At 41.3% G+C, this 19,934-nt stretch overlaps 1 protein-coding gene across 12 annotated transcripts in view; it reads right to left on the bottom strand.

Moving 5' to 3' along the window:
* The window catches only part of RNF220 (ring finger protein 220), a 327,498-nt gene that overhangs the window by 72,172 nt on the left and 235,392 nt on the right, over positions 1-19,934 (bottom strand). For 11 of the 12 annotated variants that reach the window (XM_081009391.1, XM_081009392.1, XM_081009388.1 and 8 more), the window contains 2 exons: positions 13,290-13,385; positions 5,732-5,774 (listed from right to left, as the gene is read on the bottom strand). In XM_081009391.1, coding sequence (XP_080865517.1) covers positions 5,732-5,774; positions 13,290-13,385 — 139 coding nt within the window. Of the gene's footprint in view, positions 1-5,731; positions 5,775-6,540; positions 6,707-13,289; positions 13,386-19,934 lie in introns of those variants that run through there. The other variant, XM_081009386.1, reaches the window with a different exon arrangement.

Raw genomic sequence — 19,934 nt, 5'->3', positions numbered from 1 at the left:
TTTTATGTTACTGACATGTTTATCAGGCTCTTGTTTTCTTGCTCTATTAAGGGAGTTTATCATGTGTTATGCTCCTGATTGACAGGTCTTTCTAGGAAACAAGTAGGCTTCTCATGATTCTTACTGGGCATGGGAGCACTCCTCCTTTTCTGAAGTCTTTTTTTATTCTGCTTCATTTTCTCACAAATCCCCTGCCTTTATCTTGCCATGCCTCCATGTGTACTGTGCAGCAGATCCCTGGAACTCTTCTGAAGCTGAGCTCAGCTGCTGGGTGGAAGCATGGAATTCATACTGAGTTCTCTTACATACCTATCTTGTATATGCTTGATCTATGTTTTGTCTGCCATTTATGCACAAAAACCCAAGCTTGAACTCTGCACCCCATCTATCCTAGGGACCCAGTTGTGCTAAAGAGGCCCAGTCAATATCATTTCCAACCCCCTAACTTGTTTCGTCTATCCATTTATTCATCCTGAAGCTTCTAGAGTAGATTCCATCAGCCTGCTGCTGCTAAAGAGGCAATGCCGGCAGATTCCTCACTCAGTCCTGACCGCTTGCCAATCATTACTGGTTCAAGTCCTCTCCATTTCAGTTTCTTGTGCTGGACAAGACTGCATGCATGTCCCAAGTACAGTGCTGATATGAGGTCTAACAAGGTACCTGAACAGTTTGTTGTGAGATGCATTAGGATTTCTGGATATTAAGACCTACTTTAGTCAGAGTGAATTGATTTAAATAATTTAAAATGCCAATTTTTTAATTTAATCATTTAAAAATGCCAAATATTTAATTTTAGTATCTTTTTCTTCATTAATAGTTCTTCATATATTTTCTAAAACTTGGTGCAAATGTGACCACTAAAACATGTTACTTTACAACTAATTAATAGAGTGATATTTACATTATTTGGGCATTCTTATAACTAGACCTTGCATTTTTCTCTCACATTATATACATTTTGCATACTTTCTTCCATTCTTTCTTTTCTTTTTAACTCTAGAGGTTGTTGTTTTTTAAGAGTCTATAAGAATTTTTTTTTTAGTGACAAATAGCCATGACAATTTATGTGAATAATTATGGGAATATAGGGATCTGAGCACTGGACAAAAATTGTCTTTTTTTCTTTCCAGCATTGTTCTGTTCTGCTTCAGAACAGGTGGGATTGGTCCAAGTCAAACACAAAAACAAACTGAAATGTTCATGACTGACAGCTTGAAGCAAGGTTTGAGAGTTACTGGGCAAACTAGAGTTTATTTTCATGAAGTAAAAATGAAGGTCCTATGTTTGGTAGAGTGTGCATGATTGTATTTGAGGAATGATCACATTGGTTCTTCATCACTTCAAAGTGATGGGATCATGTGAACCTTTTATTCCATCAGCAACATTAATTTCCAATCCATTTCAGAACATAATTCAAAGTGCTGGTTGTTACCTATAAAACTCTAAACGGCTTGAAACCAAGCTACATGAAGGACTGTCTCATGTGAAGCTGCCCATCCTTAAAGATCTGCTGTTGCACCCCTTGATGTGTGTAATTTACCACCGCCATCTTTGCATACAACTACTCTAAGTGGGAAGCAATATCAAGGTCAAAGATTTTTCAAAGACGTATCTTTCCAACACCTCTAATTCTGCTAATAAAGAGGTGGTGCACCCTTTGCAGCTATCACTATTTGCTAAATTATTTGAGGCACAGGAAAATGAAGAGAGTCAGCTATTGTGATCTGCGTAGATTTGCATCCCACTTTTTAAAAAAACCCACCAAAAAAACTAGCACTCTTCTAACATGGCTTCTCATAAAGGACCTTCTAAGGCCTTTGACCAAGTCATGGAACACAGAGTAGAAACAAACAAAAGAAACATAAAAGTAAGTTTTATCTTATGCAATATCTAGTACAGGCAAAGCCTTCTATTCACCTGATTTTCTAGATCCATTTCAAATGGTGGTTAGGCCTAGTTTTGGCACAGAAACTGCTATGGCCACTCTGTATGATTATCTCTGTCAGGAAAAAAGCAGGGCAAATGTGTTCCTGTTAATTCTCCTTGATCTCTCAGCTTCTTTCGATACCATCACAAAGAATCTCCTTTTAGAGCAGCTGTCCGAGATAGGGGTGGGCAGCACCAATTTGTGATGGTTCTGGTCCTACTTGGATGGTTGTTTCCAGAGGGTGATGCTTGGGAGATGCTCTTTAGCAATGTGGAGCCCTCAGTGTGCGGTTCCTCAGGGTTCAATTTTATCCCCTATGCTTTTTAACATCTGCATGAAACTGCTGACTGGGGTTATCCAGAGTTTTGAAGTACATTATCAGCAATCTGATGATGACTTACAGCTCTGCTGCTCCTTTATATCTGCAGGTGTGGTAGTGGATGTGCTGGACTGTTGTCTTGCCTCGGCAATGGATTGGGTGAGAGCCAATAAACTGAACCTCAATCCAGATAAGGCAAAGGCATTGTTAGTGGGTAGTTCCTTAGACTAGATGAAAGAGAAGCTGCCTGCTCCTGATGGGGTTATACTCCCTCTCAAGGAGTGGATACATCTTGGTGGTGCTTCTGGATCCTTTGCTGTCCCTTGAGGCTCAGGTGACTTCAGTGACGCAGAGTGCATTCCATCAGCTTTAGACCATCAGCTGAAACCATAATAACAGTCCGCCTCTGGATCAGGCCAAAAGCCCATCTAATCCAATACTCTGTTCTATAGTGTCTCCATGGGAATGAGTTTGCAACAGCACTCTCCAAGGTACAGACATTAGCCCATTCACATAAAGTATAGAGGTAGGAACAGCAAGCTAATCTACTCACTTCCTCCACTCGGCAGAGATCAGTTGATTTCTAGTCTCTTTACAATAACCTCTGTGTTGCTGGAAGTGTTACTGATTTTCCAAAAAAATGAGTTGGTTGAAGGGGAGAATCTGCAAAGAGAATTTTACCACACCTGGATCTTCAAAGACATCTTGACCAAGTCCTTGTAAAAGACTACAAAGAGAGAGAGACTTTGGAAACAGTGGTGTGGCAAAATACAGTCTCAATGACAGATTTCTATCCCGAGAGTTCAGTGGAACCCCAAAGTAAAAAGATAAATGAACTGCCTATGTCTACAGAAAGTGCCAATCTAGACTAAAAATAACCTGAAGGAAGGATGAACAAAAATACAAGAGTTGATTAAGTTGTTTAGCAAGTGTAAAGCAATCTCCAACTGAAGGATTGTGAACTACTCATATATTGCTAATCCTAGGCAGATAATCATTATTGTTACTTAATCTTATGGCTGGGCTAGTTCTGCTTGCTAATAACAGTATTCCAAAGAATGAAACTGTAATGGTGTTCAGGTATATAGAAAAGGTGGGGTGGGGGACTGAAAGAGGAATGTGAATCTTGTATGTTATGTGACTTAACAAATCAAAGCAAAATCAAAGCACTGTAGGACTTAAGACCCAAGCTCCAGTCTTTTCCTTGCTGATTTTAGACTCCCAACTATCCTATAACTTTAGCTGTTCTTCAAATACCACAAGATATACAATTAACACAACACAGCAGTTAGTAAAGATAATGAGGAAGAAGAGCAAGTGATGTGTTTATGATGGGACACCAAACACTCACAATGATCTAACACAGAAACAATGAAATGGTTTAGATGCAATATTAAACCACACTTTAGCATTGTGAGAACGAACAACAGGTTGCCCAGGACTCATGCCCCTATCACTACCACAGCCATGCAGAAGAGTTTGGAAACTTTCAATGCTGGTTTTAGATGCATTGCAGATTGCTGTGTCCTCTGAACTAGGTCAAACTATAGTTAGTGGAAACAAGACAACTTCATATCATACGTCTGTGATGATAATTTATTTAAGCCAACCACAGTTAAAACTAATGACAGCTTATGGTTTACACAACATGTTAAACTGGTGATGATCTTCCTGTTATAGCCAAGCCAGAGGGGAGGGTTGGGTATACTGGCCCAAGGTTTACTGAGGTTTGTTCTTATAATGCAAGACCATGGTTTAGCACAGCCTTCTCCAATCTGATGCTCACCAGATTCTTTGAATGCCAACTCCCATTAACCCCAGCCAGCGTGCTCAGTGGTTGGGGAAGATGGGAAATGAAGTTGAAAGCATTTGGAGGCAACCAGTTGGGGAATGCTGGTTTAGCATTATGTCCAAATACAGCCAACATACAATATATTTGGCAAAACCTAGGTCTGCTTTCAAAAATGATCATGTTCTTTTGAAAAATATTAGCATTTCTGCTATAATCATTTCCAGTAATAGCTCCAAGTGTCCTAAGGAAATGTTTGCAAGATGATCAATAGAATACTGCAATTGTATTCATTAATCATATCCTAGAATTATTCAGTAGCAGAAATATATTGTAGTTGTATGTGAAAGTCAGATCACGTGTATTCACTACATAGTGCACAGTCCTCATTAATTCAAGAGCTCTCTCCTTTTATCCAACATAGTATGTTACAGCTCTGAATATTGCTGGCATTCAAGAATTCAAGGAAAATTTCCTCTTGCACTGTCAGGATAATTTAAAGTTGCTCTTAACTTCTCAGGGATGAATTTTCATAATCTTTACTCTTGACCAAATTAAAGATGATAAAAGTACATGTTTTTCTGTTCACTGGCAGTGGAAGTAGAATCAATTAAAATAAAGGGTCACTATATAAAATGTTTGAAAAATTATTCCTACTTAGTGACAATACACTGTGTTTTACGTACTATTGGATAAAAATTACAAAATACATCTTGAATTAATTACTTCTCTGAAGGCAGGTCTATCCTAAGACCAAAAATTATGGAATCTGCTATTACATACACAGTAGTACTAGGTTCAGCTCCAAGTTGCAAATTACTGAGGTATCAGGTCCATATAACCAGGTGAGATATTAAAGGCATTTATCCTGCACATTGTTTCAAAACAGCATTGGGGGAGGGTGTTGAAAGAAAGGTGGAATTAAAAAAAAGTTGTAATAAATGAAACAAACAGGAATTATAGTTGTATGTATTTTTTAGCTGTAAGCAGGTATTGTTGACAGCTGAAGATTATAGCAGGTAAGCAAGTGAAAACAATGCCATTGGGGAAAAAAGACTAATCTCATTACACCCATAAGAAAATCATTATTTCTAAAACGGCAAGCAGTAAAATAATTCTTCTACTTGGAATTGATAATTTCTCCTTTGCAATATCAACCAGGCCATTTAACAAGAAGTGGTGGTACCCCAATTGTGGCATGCCCTCCTCAGAGAGGCCTGCTTCCCACCTCTTTATGGCCATTTCAATGCCAAGTAAAATACTTTAAAAAAATAATTATCCCAAGCATTTTCAGATCTGTGATTATTTAAAGTTTTGAACTGTAATCTACTGCTTCCACATGGTGTGTTTTTAATAATGCTGAGTAAATGATTCTCTCTCTTACCTTTGCTGACAATAATTTCCTGCAATTGTTGTTTTACCGCATTATATTTTATGTTTGCAAGCTGCCTGAAAAGCAATGTCATTGGGAGGCCTACATAAATGTAACCCAGGGGCAGCAACTTAAGACAGGGTTCAGAGAGGAACAAAACGTGTTAGGAATACAAATGATTGATTTGAAGCTTTAACCCTTTGGGGCATATTTAGTTCAGGAATCTTGTAAAGAAAGGAAGCATTATACTTGTTAGGCCCAGATAATGAAAGTCTTCATCTTGGAACAAGGGGGAAAATGGTACAGGATTTCTGCTGCACTCACCATTCAGCCGGGTCTGTCTGTTTGCCCTCACTCGCAAGAAGGTCTGTTAAGAGAAGATCAGGAGCAAAAAAGCATTAGGAACTTGCTGGTGAGAAAACCACAGAGTTATTTACCCCATTCTGAGAAGCAGTCTTAGGGAGTGTATGGGGGAATTAGATTAGAAAAATCCACCACAGCACTCTCATCTACCTGACAAACTTCCCTTTTGGGTGTTGCCTATATTTACCAATTCAAACCAATACCACAATTTAATCTTCCCCAGATAACTTCTTCAAACACAAATACACCCACATTTCCTCTGACTTGGCTGTTGTCCAAATATAGATATCCACAGCACCCTAAATGTAGTTCATCCCAACTGCTTGCAAGGTTCCATACCACTTCCCCACTCCCTAATTCCTCAGCCTACAAGACTACTGTATGGGGAAAAGCAGCCTGCAGCATGCTGTCTAGCTTTGGCTTAGCTATAAATTAATCTCCTTACAAATGAGCAAGTATACCTGTATTGCTCTTAGTTCCTAGATACCAAAGATAAACAACCTCCTCCTGGTCTTTCCCCTCCAGGGACCCGTGTCATCCTTAGATAAACAAAGCCGTTCTGCACGGCTCCGAAGATGGGAGGAGGGTATGCCTCGTCCTTAAATGAAAAAAATGCACCCTCCAAGTTTATGGATATGGATATAAGCAGACCCCTCCCACCTCAGGGATGATGGCCCAACCCCCGTTCGGATGTAAACAAGCCCCATCTCCTGCCCTAGCGGCTCCGGCCCCAGAGACGCTCCGGCCTCTCAGACGCGCCCCGCTCGCACCTCTTCTCGACCACCGGGTTCCCTTCCCTCGCTCTGCATGGCCGGGGATGAGGGCGGATGCAGGCAACGGCCCCGGCACCTGCAATCAGCTCCCCATAACAGCGGCCGCCGCCATGTTAGCTCCGATCATGTGACCAGGCGTCTCCGCGGCCTGCGCGGGGTGAGAGTTCAGGGGGAGGAAGCTGTTCTCATGGCAACGGGGCGGCAAAGAGCGGTCTGGGACTCGGGACTTTTGCTTTTGCTACCACGCTTCCTTCTTCGCGCCGCAAATACCACTCGGCTTGATGCGATCTCCCTCAGCACCTCCTCTAACAACACCGGGAGCCCGATTCCCGAGACGCAACTGCTCACTCCCCATATCCCCACGCTGGGCTAGAAACGTCCCCGGCACAAAGCAGCACTTCCTCTCCCGTCGCTCGGCGTCTCCCCCAAAATCTGCCCCCTTAGTGGACGTCTGTGTTTTGAAGAGAAGCACGGAAGGTACATTCTTTTACGCAAGCAAATCCTCCGGCAAGTCGGCGAAGGAAACAGGGAGACTGCTAAATGCGTGCAAAACCCCTGTCGTCACATCAAGGCTGCCTCCCTGTGTCTTAAGTGTTCATACGTGTACATGCATTCCTGTACAACTACAGACAAGATGCATCTGCTCCCCAGGCAGAAATTTAACTTGCCGAGACTTAGAGAAATGAGCAGAAAAATGGCAAGTGAGCCGCTCAAGCTAACAAAATTTGTAAAGATAACTTTGCAATTAGCAGGGACAGAAGTACCCCGATATTGTCTCCCTTGTAAACAGAAAGTTCAAGCTTATATCCAGGGCTTTTCTTCTGGGGGATGCAGGGGTTCGCATACCCCTAAACATTTTGTGAATCTTAAGTTTGGCCTCATTGAGGAGCAGTATTTCAGTATGAGTAGGAAAATAAGAGTATGCCTAAACATTTTTTTAAGAAGAAAAGCATGGCTTATTTCTATGACAGAAAGTGCAGGAACCCACACCAACTTTCTGTGGAAGACAAGCTGCCTTTTTGGGTGCCCTGCACCAATAAAGTAACTTCCCAGGTATAAGCAGCTTCATAACTTTGAACCTTAAGAACCCTCAGCAATAATAGTTGTGAGGCTAAGCAGAGGAAAACCAACAACCCAGCAGTGCACACTTGCACACAAGCTGCAACTGTATAAAGGTACCCCTCTTGATAAATTGATGTCTCCATTCAGAGAGGCACCTCTTTTCTAAGAAATGCTATAGGTATCACTGTATGTTGCAAGAATCACATCCAGTAAATTGTTCTTGGCATGCGTGGAAAGTCTCGCGTTTTATTAAGCTATGTGAAATACTTAGTGTTTTATCTGTTGTATGCATGTATAATAAAAAAGGCTAACAAAAAGTGGTGTGTGCAGGTCTTGTAGACTCCTAGAAACATAAGCATTCCTCCCTTTTCCTGTCAAAAGGCAGTGATGAGCTGAAGTTCTCTACAGGGATGAAATGAAGATAAAACCTTACCAAATACAACATGTTATTGGACAAAGCAGTCATTATTTTATTCTTTTATGACTCTAAAGTCACAGTCAGTGATTGCAAGAATGATAAATCTATAAAATGGCCTTTATCCTGCCAACCAGGGTCCACATCCTGCAAACACTTAAGGGAAGTGATTCACTTTGATCCTATTAGCAATCCTGCTGAAGCCATCAAAGACTATCCAAGTGTTTAAAGGCAAACATGTGTGACAGTGTTGCAATCCTGAGGCCTAAATTGCTTTTAAAAAAAAAAACCCTTTAAAAACCGTAAGCCTCTCGAAATGCTTTTTTCCTAAGCTTTTGAATTATTTCAATATACTGGGCTTTTCCATGTTTCTTTTCAGTAAATACTTAACTTAAGGGATGAAATTTGGGACAGGTCTGCACCCTTCTCATCTCTCTGCTATTTTATACTTTTTAACTCATTTTGATATCTCTTGCACAGCTCCCGTACAAGGTGGGGACACTAGCTGTACAGTCTTAAATGAGAGATTACTATTTTTTTATTGTAGTCTGTTCCCATTCATATTCATTGTAATTCACTGGGGTCAATTGCAGATAAGATATCTTAGGTCAATATGCACAGAAGTAGACAGTATGATTTTGAAGGGGGGAAAAGAGAAAAATCAAGTATTTTGGGCAATCTCAACTGTCTGCTGTCTATTTATATTCCTAATTAGCACCTCTGTATGCTAAGTCTGCACTGATTTTAAGAAACAGCGAATGCCTTGCATCTGTCACAAACTGATATATGAATGAAATGCTTTATATTTCACAGATGTTAAGACATTAGTTTGTAAGCTAAAACAAGTAGTAAAATACATATTATTGAGGTTTTGAGGAGAGAGGAGGAGGGCAATTGTTTCAAGTGAAGTCTCGGCTGGCAGCTTCGTTCTAGTACACTGAGCCTCTTCTTTAGAAGCTTTATCCACATTATCTGATGCACTTGAGTTGCCAATGGACTATCCCTCAGTGACTCGTGCAAGAATGCAGCACATCACAATATACTAGTCTTTATATTTCTGGGTGCAAAATACTGTAACGTATCTTGGAGTTTAGGGAGTACCATAGGGAATTCCTTCACTCTACTGTTTAAGCACATCTTCAAAGGATGTGCGTATTATGAATCTTTGGAAGACAAGATCAGCCCATATTAAGACCAGCCAGTAACCAACAAAGGCATTGTGTGTACTTGTGCAAAGCAAAAACGAATCTCTGTAATAAACTGGATAATGTAAGCGTATTTTAATGGCCTGATTAGTACTGTACATGCTGGCAATATCTATGGAAGGTGGAGGGAACATGGGCCGGCACATTTACAGAAGGAGCTATAGCCTACTGATTCTGCCAAAGGCAGAATGTACCTGGGCTGAATGAGATTGGCTCCTCCTCTCAGTTTGACTGCCTAGAGAGAGGGTGAAATCCTATTTTTAATGGATTTTTCTTCAGGCAAATTGCACTTTTACCAAGCAGCTCCACTCTTCTTACTATCCAAACCCTGGTCTGGAATATTGGAACCTGACGACTCTGTCTAGTGTTTAGCATCCTCATTTCACATTTATTACAAGGAGAGATAGGAGTGCTCCAATATTTTCTAGGACCTGACCTAAATTGATTCTCTGTGTTAGAATGCTAACATACTCTTTAACTGGAACAGTTCTTTCTTTTTGTCAAGAAACAGTCATGTCATTAATCCTATTCTTATGCAGAAAGCTGGGAAGAAAGGACACAGTATAAAAATTCCATTTTCAAAAAGCAATACTGTTCTCCTTGTGTTACTCAAGAGATGTCAGATTAATGCAGCCAGAGCAACTTCAAACCTCTCATTTACCTACCTACCTACATTTCTGCTTCCTTTCACCTCTTTTCCTCAACCATCCTGCCATTGCTATTTCACTCAACATGATCACTCAAAAAAAACAACAACTTCCTGTCACTTTCACTTGCTCTCTCTGAAAACAATTCAAGGCTTCTGGGCCTGAGCTGCAAATGCAGAGGGGAAAGTTTCAATTGCAACATAATCTGTTCTTTTTCTTTATACCATAATTCCACAACAATATTTGTAGTAGCCTTTCTATAACTCTAGTTTAAATCAAATGCATGTGGGACAACACTGTTAACTTAAAACATTTCTCCCCTTTTCTATAAGAACACAGAAAAATGCAGTATAGGTGCCAAACAGCCAAGTAGGAGAGGGCTAGCAACTAATTTTGGCTGCCAAATTATAACTTGGACTAGATCCTAGTTTTCTGATCAACCTTTCAGCTCTCATAATAATGCTTCACTTCCTAATTCTGTTCCTACTGAATTTTCCCTTGCTTTACCAGATTACATTTGTATCCAACTAGATCTAAATACATATTTCTGGAACTGTTGACCATTAATTACCCCATGTGGCAAGCAAAATCACTACAATTTCTTGGGCAGGTACCTTCCAGAATGACTATTCAAGCCTGGGCAGGAAGGAAAACAAGAGGGCTTCCTGTCTCAGTAGAACTTTGCTTGTTCTACTAAGATCCATTCCATACTGTTACTATTTTGCGGGAAAGATTCAATTGCATACCAGCTAATTTAGGTTTGCACAATTAAAGTAGATTAAAGCATTCTGGTGCTCTTGCACAACAACCCCACTTTAGAAAAAGGACTTTTTGTGGTGCAGAAAGTGATGAGGCAATGCACTAGAAAGTGTTGGAAATGATTGACGGGAAGCCATATAACAATGCAAACAAACCAGGATGAAACAAAATAAAAAAAATTCCTTCCAGTAGCACCTTAGAGTAAAACAAGGATGAATGTTCAATAAACAGGTCATGTGGAGGTACCCCAGTTCTGCCTTCTGGTTTACCCTCTGATCCTGATTTTACTATGGTCCTGACTCCTACTGGCTCTGCGTTGGTTTTTGTCCTCTGATCCTTATTACTCTATGTTCCTGAGTCCTGTCTTCTGATTTCACCTCTGGTACTAATTGCTATTCAGTCTTTATTCTCTGACCCTGCCTCCTCACTTCCCTTGGGTCCTGACTCCATGTTCCCAACTGCAGACCACAACCCATAGCCCAGTTCTGACAGCTCTAGATGTATGGCTGTGGTTCATGTGGTTATTTTGTAAGGAATTTTAGAAAGCTTGGACAGGACAGCCCTGTTGATGCTTTACAAAAGGTAGGTGCAGATTACCATTTACTATGTAATTGCCACCTGCAAACACATGCATGCCGTAGTGTTTGCAGGTGGCAATTACATAGTAAATGGTAATCTGCACCTACCTTTTGTAACCTCATGGCAGCTGACTGCACCATTTATCCACATAAAATATATGTTCTCTACATATCACTGGTAGCAGGGATGTGGAAATATTTGCTTTATCACAGAGAGCTCCCCCATGTAATTGCAGGTGCATCAGGTTAAGTTTTCATGTGATAATTATGGGCTAAATGGTGAACTGTTTCTGTCCCTGCTAAGACACCAACAGAGCTTATCAGTGCAAACTTTGTGAAATTTCCTTCAGAACAACCTCATAAGCAAAAGTTTGCTTCCCAATCTCTCACTAATATATACAGTATGTTTCCTAGCAGATCATAAATGCCATAAAGAACTTGCAATGCAAAATTACCAGCACTGCAGTTTTAAAGAAATATATAACCAGGGCACACATCCAGCATGTGAAAAGCTCAGCTTGCAGCTCTTGGAATCAAGGGGAGAATTTTATTTTATTTTATTTGCATAAAGCCCATTGGATTAGCTCCCAGAGGAGATTTATCTCTGATGCCTGTGTATTTCCCTAGTCATATTCTAGTTATACACTGGAGTTGCTTTGTACTACTCCGGCCTGCAAATTCTAGAGCAGTAAAAATACAAAAAAGGATCATCCTCCAGTCTTCTACCCTATAAAAGCAAACTATAATTCCCATTTGCCTCTCCATCAAGAATTTATGAGTCTCCGTGAAGTGCCTGTTGTGAAAAGTAAAGCCATCAAATGCAAACTGGGATCACTTACTGCATACAGAAGAATACTATTAGCAATGTTTATCTGTATTTGACAATATTCAGAACAGTGTTGATTCATTTTTGAGAGCATGAACTAGCAGAAAGTACAGAGTGTGAGCACTTCATCTCTCTGGCATAGTCTGAACTATATAAACTATGACTATGGCAGGAGCTACTAACAATTAAGAAAAGACATATAATGCTAGATATATTAGTCATACAATAGACACAAACGTCCATCCCAGCCTCAGACCACTACTGATTCATTAGCACAGTTATGCACTGGCTGCATTCCAACTAGCAGTACAGACCATATACCCATAGAGATGATGGGCAGCACCCCATAATGTGTGCGTGTGCGCATATTTCAGACTAATAGGAACTGTAGTTGTACAGTGACCTTCTATTGGCTTTGGACACAGTACAGCAGATAACCTTTGTGTTGGCTTTGGACATACTACAGCAGATAACCTTTGTGTTCACACCTTAATAAACTATACAAAACTTACTGAACAATTAAATTGACAAGGCTACAACACTTTTTACACCTGCAAATTCCATTTACATGATTTTCAGAATGGAGTCCCACTGGTGGTGACTTGTTTCTGGCTAATTGGGGCATTATGCTTAGTCCTATTTTCCATCCATTTACAAAATACAGTAATATCAAAATTAAAACTAACGTTATTCAATAATAGTTACAGGGTACCAGGCAGAGGGCCTTCTCAGTAGCGGCACTCTCCCTGCGGAACGCCCTCCCTTCAGGTGTCAAGGAGATAACTTTTAGAAGATAACTTTTAGAAGACATCTGAAGGCAGCCCTGTACTGGGAGATTTTATGTTTTTAGATATACTGTAAGCCACCCAGAGTGGGTGGGGTATAAACAGAGATGGGTGGGGTATAATAATAATAATAATAATAATAATAATAAACAACTGTAACTTTATTATTAACTTAACAACTGTATTTTATGCCATGATGCACCAAGAAGCATTAGGAACCAGAAAGCTATACTGGGTGCAAACCTGTTAAGGGTATTATTTAACATTTGTATACCATAGTACTTTTTTTGGCAAGATTTCCCAGATGCAAGGAGATATGCATTAAACAAGGGGGGGTATTATAATCCCTGAAAAACATAAAAGGCTAAAAAGTTAAGGACTTGAATGGCAGCACTGAAAGAACTAGTAGTGGCACTTAGTAACTCCTGGTTTCCAGTCATCAGCTGAGTCCTCCTGGTTGCTCTCTCACCTGGTATCTGTCTGAGTGATGGATATCATCTGAGGAGTGAGGTGATGCCGTTGGAGAGTCTCCTTCTCGCTTGATTGAGGCTGACAACAAAATTGACTGTGGAAGAAGCGGGGAAAGCGAGAAGCAGTTAACAATGCAAAGTGCTCCTTGTTCTCAAGAGGAAGCGTAGAAGGATGTGTGATATGTAATAGCAAAAAATGCTAATTAAGAAAACATGATCACCAACAACCAGCTATAGAGAGGGACATCTTCTAAGTTAGATGGACATGTGGTGTGATAACTCTTGAGAAGGCTTTTGAGAATGATGCAGGAAGTCATTCAGAGAGCTAAATATTCACCTCATGCCAAACCTGTCACCCAGCATGGGACAAACAAGAATATCATTTCTGGGCCTCATGTGTGGTGGCTTGCATACAGTGCCTATGTTTAGGAATGGATGCATGAACATTGTCCCTCCTCTGTCCTCCATTGTGCTCCTAAGTTTGTGTTAGTGGCAGAGGTAGCTGTATTATTTAGCTTTGTATCTCTCACATGGAAATACATCACTGAAGAACAACACTAGCAGTCATGACATAGAAACACCAGTACACAACTACATCTTGCAGGAACTACTGCCCATTAGGGAAAGAGAGATGATTTGGAAAAAGTAAAGACAGCAACTTGGAATTGTTGGGTTAAGTGAAAGGCACTGTATGAAATAATGTTCCCCCATCATCTCGATTCCAGTATCACTGGCATACACATTGGGAAACTACATAATTATACATACGGGTAAAGTATACATCATCTGGGATTATAAAAGAATGTGCAATACTATCTCTGCACCTGGACAAGAAAGATGCCACCAAAAATGCATAGGATAAAGGTGAGCAGTGCCTTGGTCAAATGACCACATATGAGGCTCCCTAAGACGCCCATGCTAAATATTGCTTTTGTTAAAGAAAACTTTTTTATTTGCATTTTCTTAGCCATTGAAATACTATCTGAGGGTTTAAACAGGGATACAAGCGAAAGCACCTCAGTTGCACCTCTAACTTTTAACGTGTATGAAAATCTCTCAGAAAATGTACTCAAACAAAAAGCCATAAAAGCAGTAATGCACAATCAGAAGAAGCATTTGGTGCCAAACACTATTCAACTGCATAGATCCATTCAGTAATTACAAATATTAGTATATTATTAAACCTTTTTCTAATTATAGGATTTCCTGTTAATCTCAGAAATATCCCAAATAACACAGACATTTCCTTTCTTTTACCACAAGCTATGCAGGCAAAATGGTCAGCAGTTTACTTGAAATTGTGAAGGTTATCAGTACTGTGCAAACTTCAGAGCAATGGCAGAGGTATAAATCCCATGCACAAAAAAGATTTATGGGAAATGATAGAGCACTTTGACAATATTTTAAGGAGGTTCATTTACTGAGAACAGGGATGCTAACAGGATTTTCTGGGCTCACTATATGTTGATTTGACTCTCCACCCATTTGCATATATTTGCATATGCTTTGTCATTTGTGCAAATGTTCTCATTTTCAGGTGGAGTGCAGCCCCTCCCCCCAAAAAAATCAGTGGTCACTGACAAACAGCAGGTGAGCAGGTGAAGCTCAGATGCTCAGCAACAGGAGATAGCTTTTTCTTTTTTCACTCTTCTTCCCCCCTCATTAACCACAAAGCCACTTCCGGCCTGCCCAGGAGGTGGGGTTGCGGGCTTCACGCCCACCCCACGTAAGCGGGGGCTGGTTTCAGCCCCCGCGAGAGCAGGGGAATCCCGGCCGCGTCGTCCAGCCAGCCAGCCAATCGGGTGGCTGGGGGGGCGTGGCCTGCCCTATTTAGGGCCGGCGTGGCCGGGGCTCGCCCTCTTTTGCCGGCTAGCCCCCACGTTTTCCCACCCTCCCTCCCTTTAGGTAGGTTTCTGACTTTGCTATGGACTTCACAGTCTGCCGCCGCAAGGGGCATGGTAGGAATTTTTCCCAATTGGCAATTTACAGCCTTTTGGTTTTTCGCCTACCTCGTAGCAACTCGTCACAACTTCTCAGCATTGGCGGTTAGGCATTGGTAAGAAGGGGTTTAGAGGATGGGGGGGGGGAGGAACGCCATCACCTCCCCCCAGAGAATGAAGGGTGGTCCGATAAAGGACTCCGGGGGGCGTGGCCCTGCCCGAAGCCTATGGAGGTGTGGGCCTAAGGCACGCCCCCAAGCGGTGACCCGGGGGTGCTCCTAGTTGATGTGCCTCAGCAGGAGACTCCCCCACTATGGTGTTAACCCTTCCCATGTCTCCAGCAAATGGGCTGGAGCCGGATAGTCGATAGGACCAATGCCTAAGCCAATGTCTCTCATTCCTGAATACAATAAAGTTGTGGCCTAATTCGCCCATTTAACCTTAAATTCTGGTGTCTGGTGTCTTTATTTATCCTTGGTGGGGGGCGGGAACTCGCCACGCAATTTTAGTTCCAGGACGTTTCAGGAACTCTTTCTTTCTTGCTACCTTTGATCACGTCCTGCTTTGGTCTTCATCATTCACAAAACACTGTCAGTGGGACAGTGTTATTGGTGGAGCTTTCTGACTCACTGGTGGTCAGTTGGCAGCTGACTCCCTCTCTGTTAGCATTGTGGCCCTTCTACCAATCCTATAGTTCCTCAGCTGCCCTTTAGGGGAGCAAATAATTGTCAAACAAACAAACAAACAAACAAACAAACAGATTGTCTCATGTGACTTCCATTTTTGTGTAATTACCATGCTGCTTGTTATACTTGAAATAGTCTTCTTCTCTTTCCCATTAATCCAGCTGATAACTCTCTAAGTAACTCTATTCAGGCCACTATTTTTAAAAAAAGCAAAGCCTTTCTGAACCAGCCTAGCTTCATATCACCCACTTCTCTGTTGCCACTGGATTATCCCCCATCCCCAGCGGTGACCTGAGGCAAGGTGCCCACCCACTCCAAACCATCTGAGCTCTGTAAAATAAGCTCAGCTAAGTAGTGAACAACTTAAAGTGTGCATATATTTGCATGTCAATGGCTATTAGCCTATTTTCTAGGAAATTTGCCAACCCAATTACATTAATTTTTCTGGGCTGGTGTGTAACGTGCAAAAACTAACCAATAGCTCCTCACTAAACTTACCACAGCCTTATAGTTGGGTTCAGATTTATAATCTTGACTGATTCAACTTCAGTTCAGATTAGTCATATACACAGACACTTTAAACCCAAATAAGTTTGTGACAGCTGAAAGCCCCTGTCTTTTGAGATAATGGAGTGGCCACTTTGGCAGGGGGTGAAAACTGTTACTGTTTTGCTGTTTTAACTGATGTTTCCTTGTGTTTTGTGATCATGTAGTTTATTATAATTTATTTGAAAAAGAGGGGTGTAAGTTTATTAAATAAACAGGCAAATAAAACAAGGTTATAAAATCCCACACGAACCAACCATTTGAGGAACAAATACCCTGGTCGTCTAACTGCAGCAAGAAACAATTTTCAGAGAAGTACCCACCTTGCAAAAATGTGACCATCTTTGTATCAGAAAGGGCCAAGATAGCAAAATAAAACTTGAAGCTAAAGGATGGGATCCTTCTCCCCATATCATAATAGGCTAGATACAATATTTTGACATCAGGGAGGGCTCTGGTTGCAATGTAAACCCTTGCCTTCTTTCTCAGATTGCATGTAACAACCTGATCGCAGGAGTTAAAGATACTTCCCTTTTCAATTTGCTTCTGTGAAGAAATAAAAGTGCACAAGCCATTGACTCTGCTTCAAGGAACCTCAACAACGACTCTCATTGCTCCGCATCAGCCCCCACATGCCTGCCTGCCCACTCCCATCCACCCTTGCAAGTCGCTCTAATCCAATATTATTATCTGAAAAATGGCTGGGCTAGCTACGGAGACAGTAAATTAAACGTTATGTATTAGTTTTTAGCATGTGGTCCCAAGAAGAACGCTGGCCCCATTTATTCGACAAACCTCCTGAGCACCATGACAACGACCTCCAGAAAAAATGCAGGGCTAAACTAATCCCAAAGACGTCAATCTCAGACCCTCTTCTACATACGCTTGCCGTTTAGATGAATAAACTGTCTTCTTAAAATTGTAGCAAGCGGTTCTATTCTAAATACCTCGACAGCATGTTAAACATTGTATCAGTGAGTCAAGCCCCTGCTCTAGCACCAAACTGCACTTCATTTGTGTTTTTCATTTCACCAAGGTGGAATGGCAACTGCTTCTCCATTTAGGCTGCGTCAGGAGAATTATCAGGCACATAGATGGGATGGAGGGGGAGGAATGGGAGCAGAAGGTTTAGAATTAGAAATCTTGTCAGCTTTAAATGCCCATCTTCCTCCTTCCTACCAGCATTAGTGTTTGGTTGTTGGCTGGTAGATTGTGCTCAAAGCTGGACTCAGATTTGATCAAAGGTGGGTCACCCCAATGACACCACAACCATCTTTTTGATAGCAGGTAAAAAATGGATTTGAGGGTGAAGAGGAAACAAGAAGAAGGGATGGATGGGTGGATGAATGATAGATTGAGGGAGAGGAAGATTAAGTCTTTCTTTGTGGCACATTGTCTGCCACCAGAAAATACAAAATGTCCATTGTTTTAGTGCTTACAATTTGCACTTTTCTGAATCGAAAGAATAACAATTTGAGGTCACATAACCTCTTGACTAATGAGCAGTGTTCTTCAACCTGTGGATTCTGATCGAAATGTTAACTGGGCCCATTCTAATGTGGCCAATGGACTCTGGGTTCCCTTATTCCTGCTTGGAGTCTGTTTTCCTGTATTTTTGTTTGAAAAGAAAATCCTGAAGGAGAAGGTATGGATGCACATCTACTTTGAAAAATTAGGTCCCAGCTCATGCTCTCCTCAGAAAACCTCTTTCTTCATGCAATGGGCCAAAACAGGAGATAATCTGTACTTAGTCTACCTAACTGAGGGCAGAGTATGAACCTGAGGCCTTCCTGGTTTTCCTAGACTAAAACAGCTATTATCCTTGACCATTAGCCATGCTGGCTGGGGCTATTGGGAGCTGGAGTCCAAAAACATCTAGAGGGCTACAGGTTCCCCATCCCTGAGTTTCTAAATAAACAAAAGTGTTGGAGAATTTCATCAAATCCTCAACCCTCCAAATCAGTTAACCCAATGGTACAGGACAACCATACACTATACAACTATTGACACTATAATCATGAAGGTGTTTTTTTAAAAAAGAAATAAGCCAGTCAATTCAACCCACCCCACAAAAAACCACAAAAGGCAACCTGAACTCTTGTGATTGGACCCTGTGATACACCAGCAGCCTTTGTTCCCTAGGGAGTTACTATGTACAAGGAAAAATTATGTCCCCTCATGCCCCCTGGACACTCTCAACACTGGGTCAACTTTCCTGTCCTCTCAAAGAAACTTGACATTCCTAGCAAAATGGTTGAAATCAAAAAGCAGAGAACGCTGTTAAATGAATATAATATTGTCTATTGAACCAAACCAGTGGAATGGCACCAAAATGTCATGGAGAATAAATGCTTCCAAGTCACCAATCATCTTGGAACCACTGAAGATTGCCCAAATATCGGGGGGCAGGATTTACCTAACAAACCCCATCAGTTGAAGGCCTTTGCAACAGGGCTTTCCTCCCACTATTCCCACTGTGAAATTGGCTGGGGGGAGGGTAAGAAGAACCCAGAATAGCATATGGGGAGGGGTGATTGTTCTCTCTGGCCAGCTGATATACTTGTGGAGACAGAATGTTTGCAATAGCAAGATGTTGAATTTCACCCTAGATTTCTCTTGGCTTTATCTTCTACATAGCAATGGAGCTTTTTGGTTATATTACCCTACTCTGCAATCTAGTATGGAGGATGCAGATGTATTGGTAATAGTGCTAATTGTGGAGGACCAGCACCCTGAAGTCCAGCCTTCCCCTCCTTCCCAAGCACTAATCTGTAATAGCAACCAACAACCTGACCAAACCTTTCTCTGCAAGAGCTCCTTTCCCTATACCATTTCCAAGGCAAGCCACCATTTCACTCTGGAAAGGCAGAGCAAGAGACTTGTGCGAGTACCAATGAGGCTTCATATTTCTAGCCCTCCTTTAAATCATCCCTCCGTTGGGTAAAGGCACTCTCTGTTGAGGTTATAAACCCTAAGAGGATCAGCCTCAGCATTACACCTGGGGCACGCTAAATAAAAAAAGGTCACCGGTGCTTTTTAAACATGGACAAAAAAGCAGTAAAATGTGTTTGGGAAAAAAAAATCTGGCATTAAATCATGACTTTTTGCCTGGCTCGCCTCATTAAAAGTGGCCTTTTGGAAGGTAAAATTATCATTGTAAGCGATAAGATCTTTAAGAAAATAATTCACGGCTTCTTCACCCTTTAATATGATAGCCGCCACCGGCTAATTTTTTTCTTAATGGCAACGAGGCCATCAATCTTGTCCAAGGCTTGCTCTCACCCTCGCTTCCCTCCCCTGCCAGCTTCCAAGCAACAACCTACTTAGCTCATAGGAATAACGGGGTCTTTCTTCTCTGCTTCTGCTCTAATGCTTTCCAACTTGACAAATCCCCCTTTGAAGAACAAGCTAAAAGAGAAATATCAGTTATAATATGTGACAGAAAGCACAGGGAGAGAGCACTACTGGACAG

Source organism: Podarcis pityusensis (assembly GCF_964106645.2).
Source record: "Podarcis pityusensis genome assembly, chromosome: 6".
Lineage (NCBI taxonomy): Eukaryota > Metazoa > Chordata > Lepidosauria > Squamata > Lacertidae > Podarcis > Podarcis pityusensis.
Note: the sequence above shows the minus strand (reverse complement) of the source record. Positions and strands in the feature narration are given on the sequence as shown.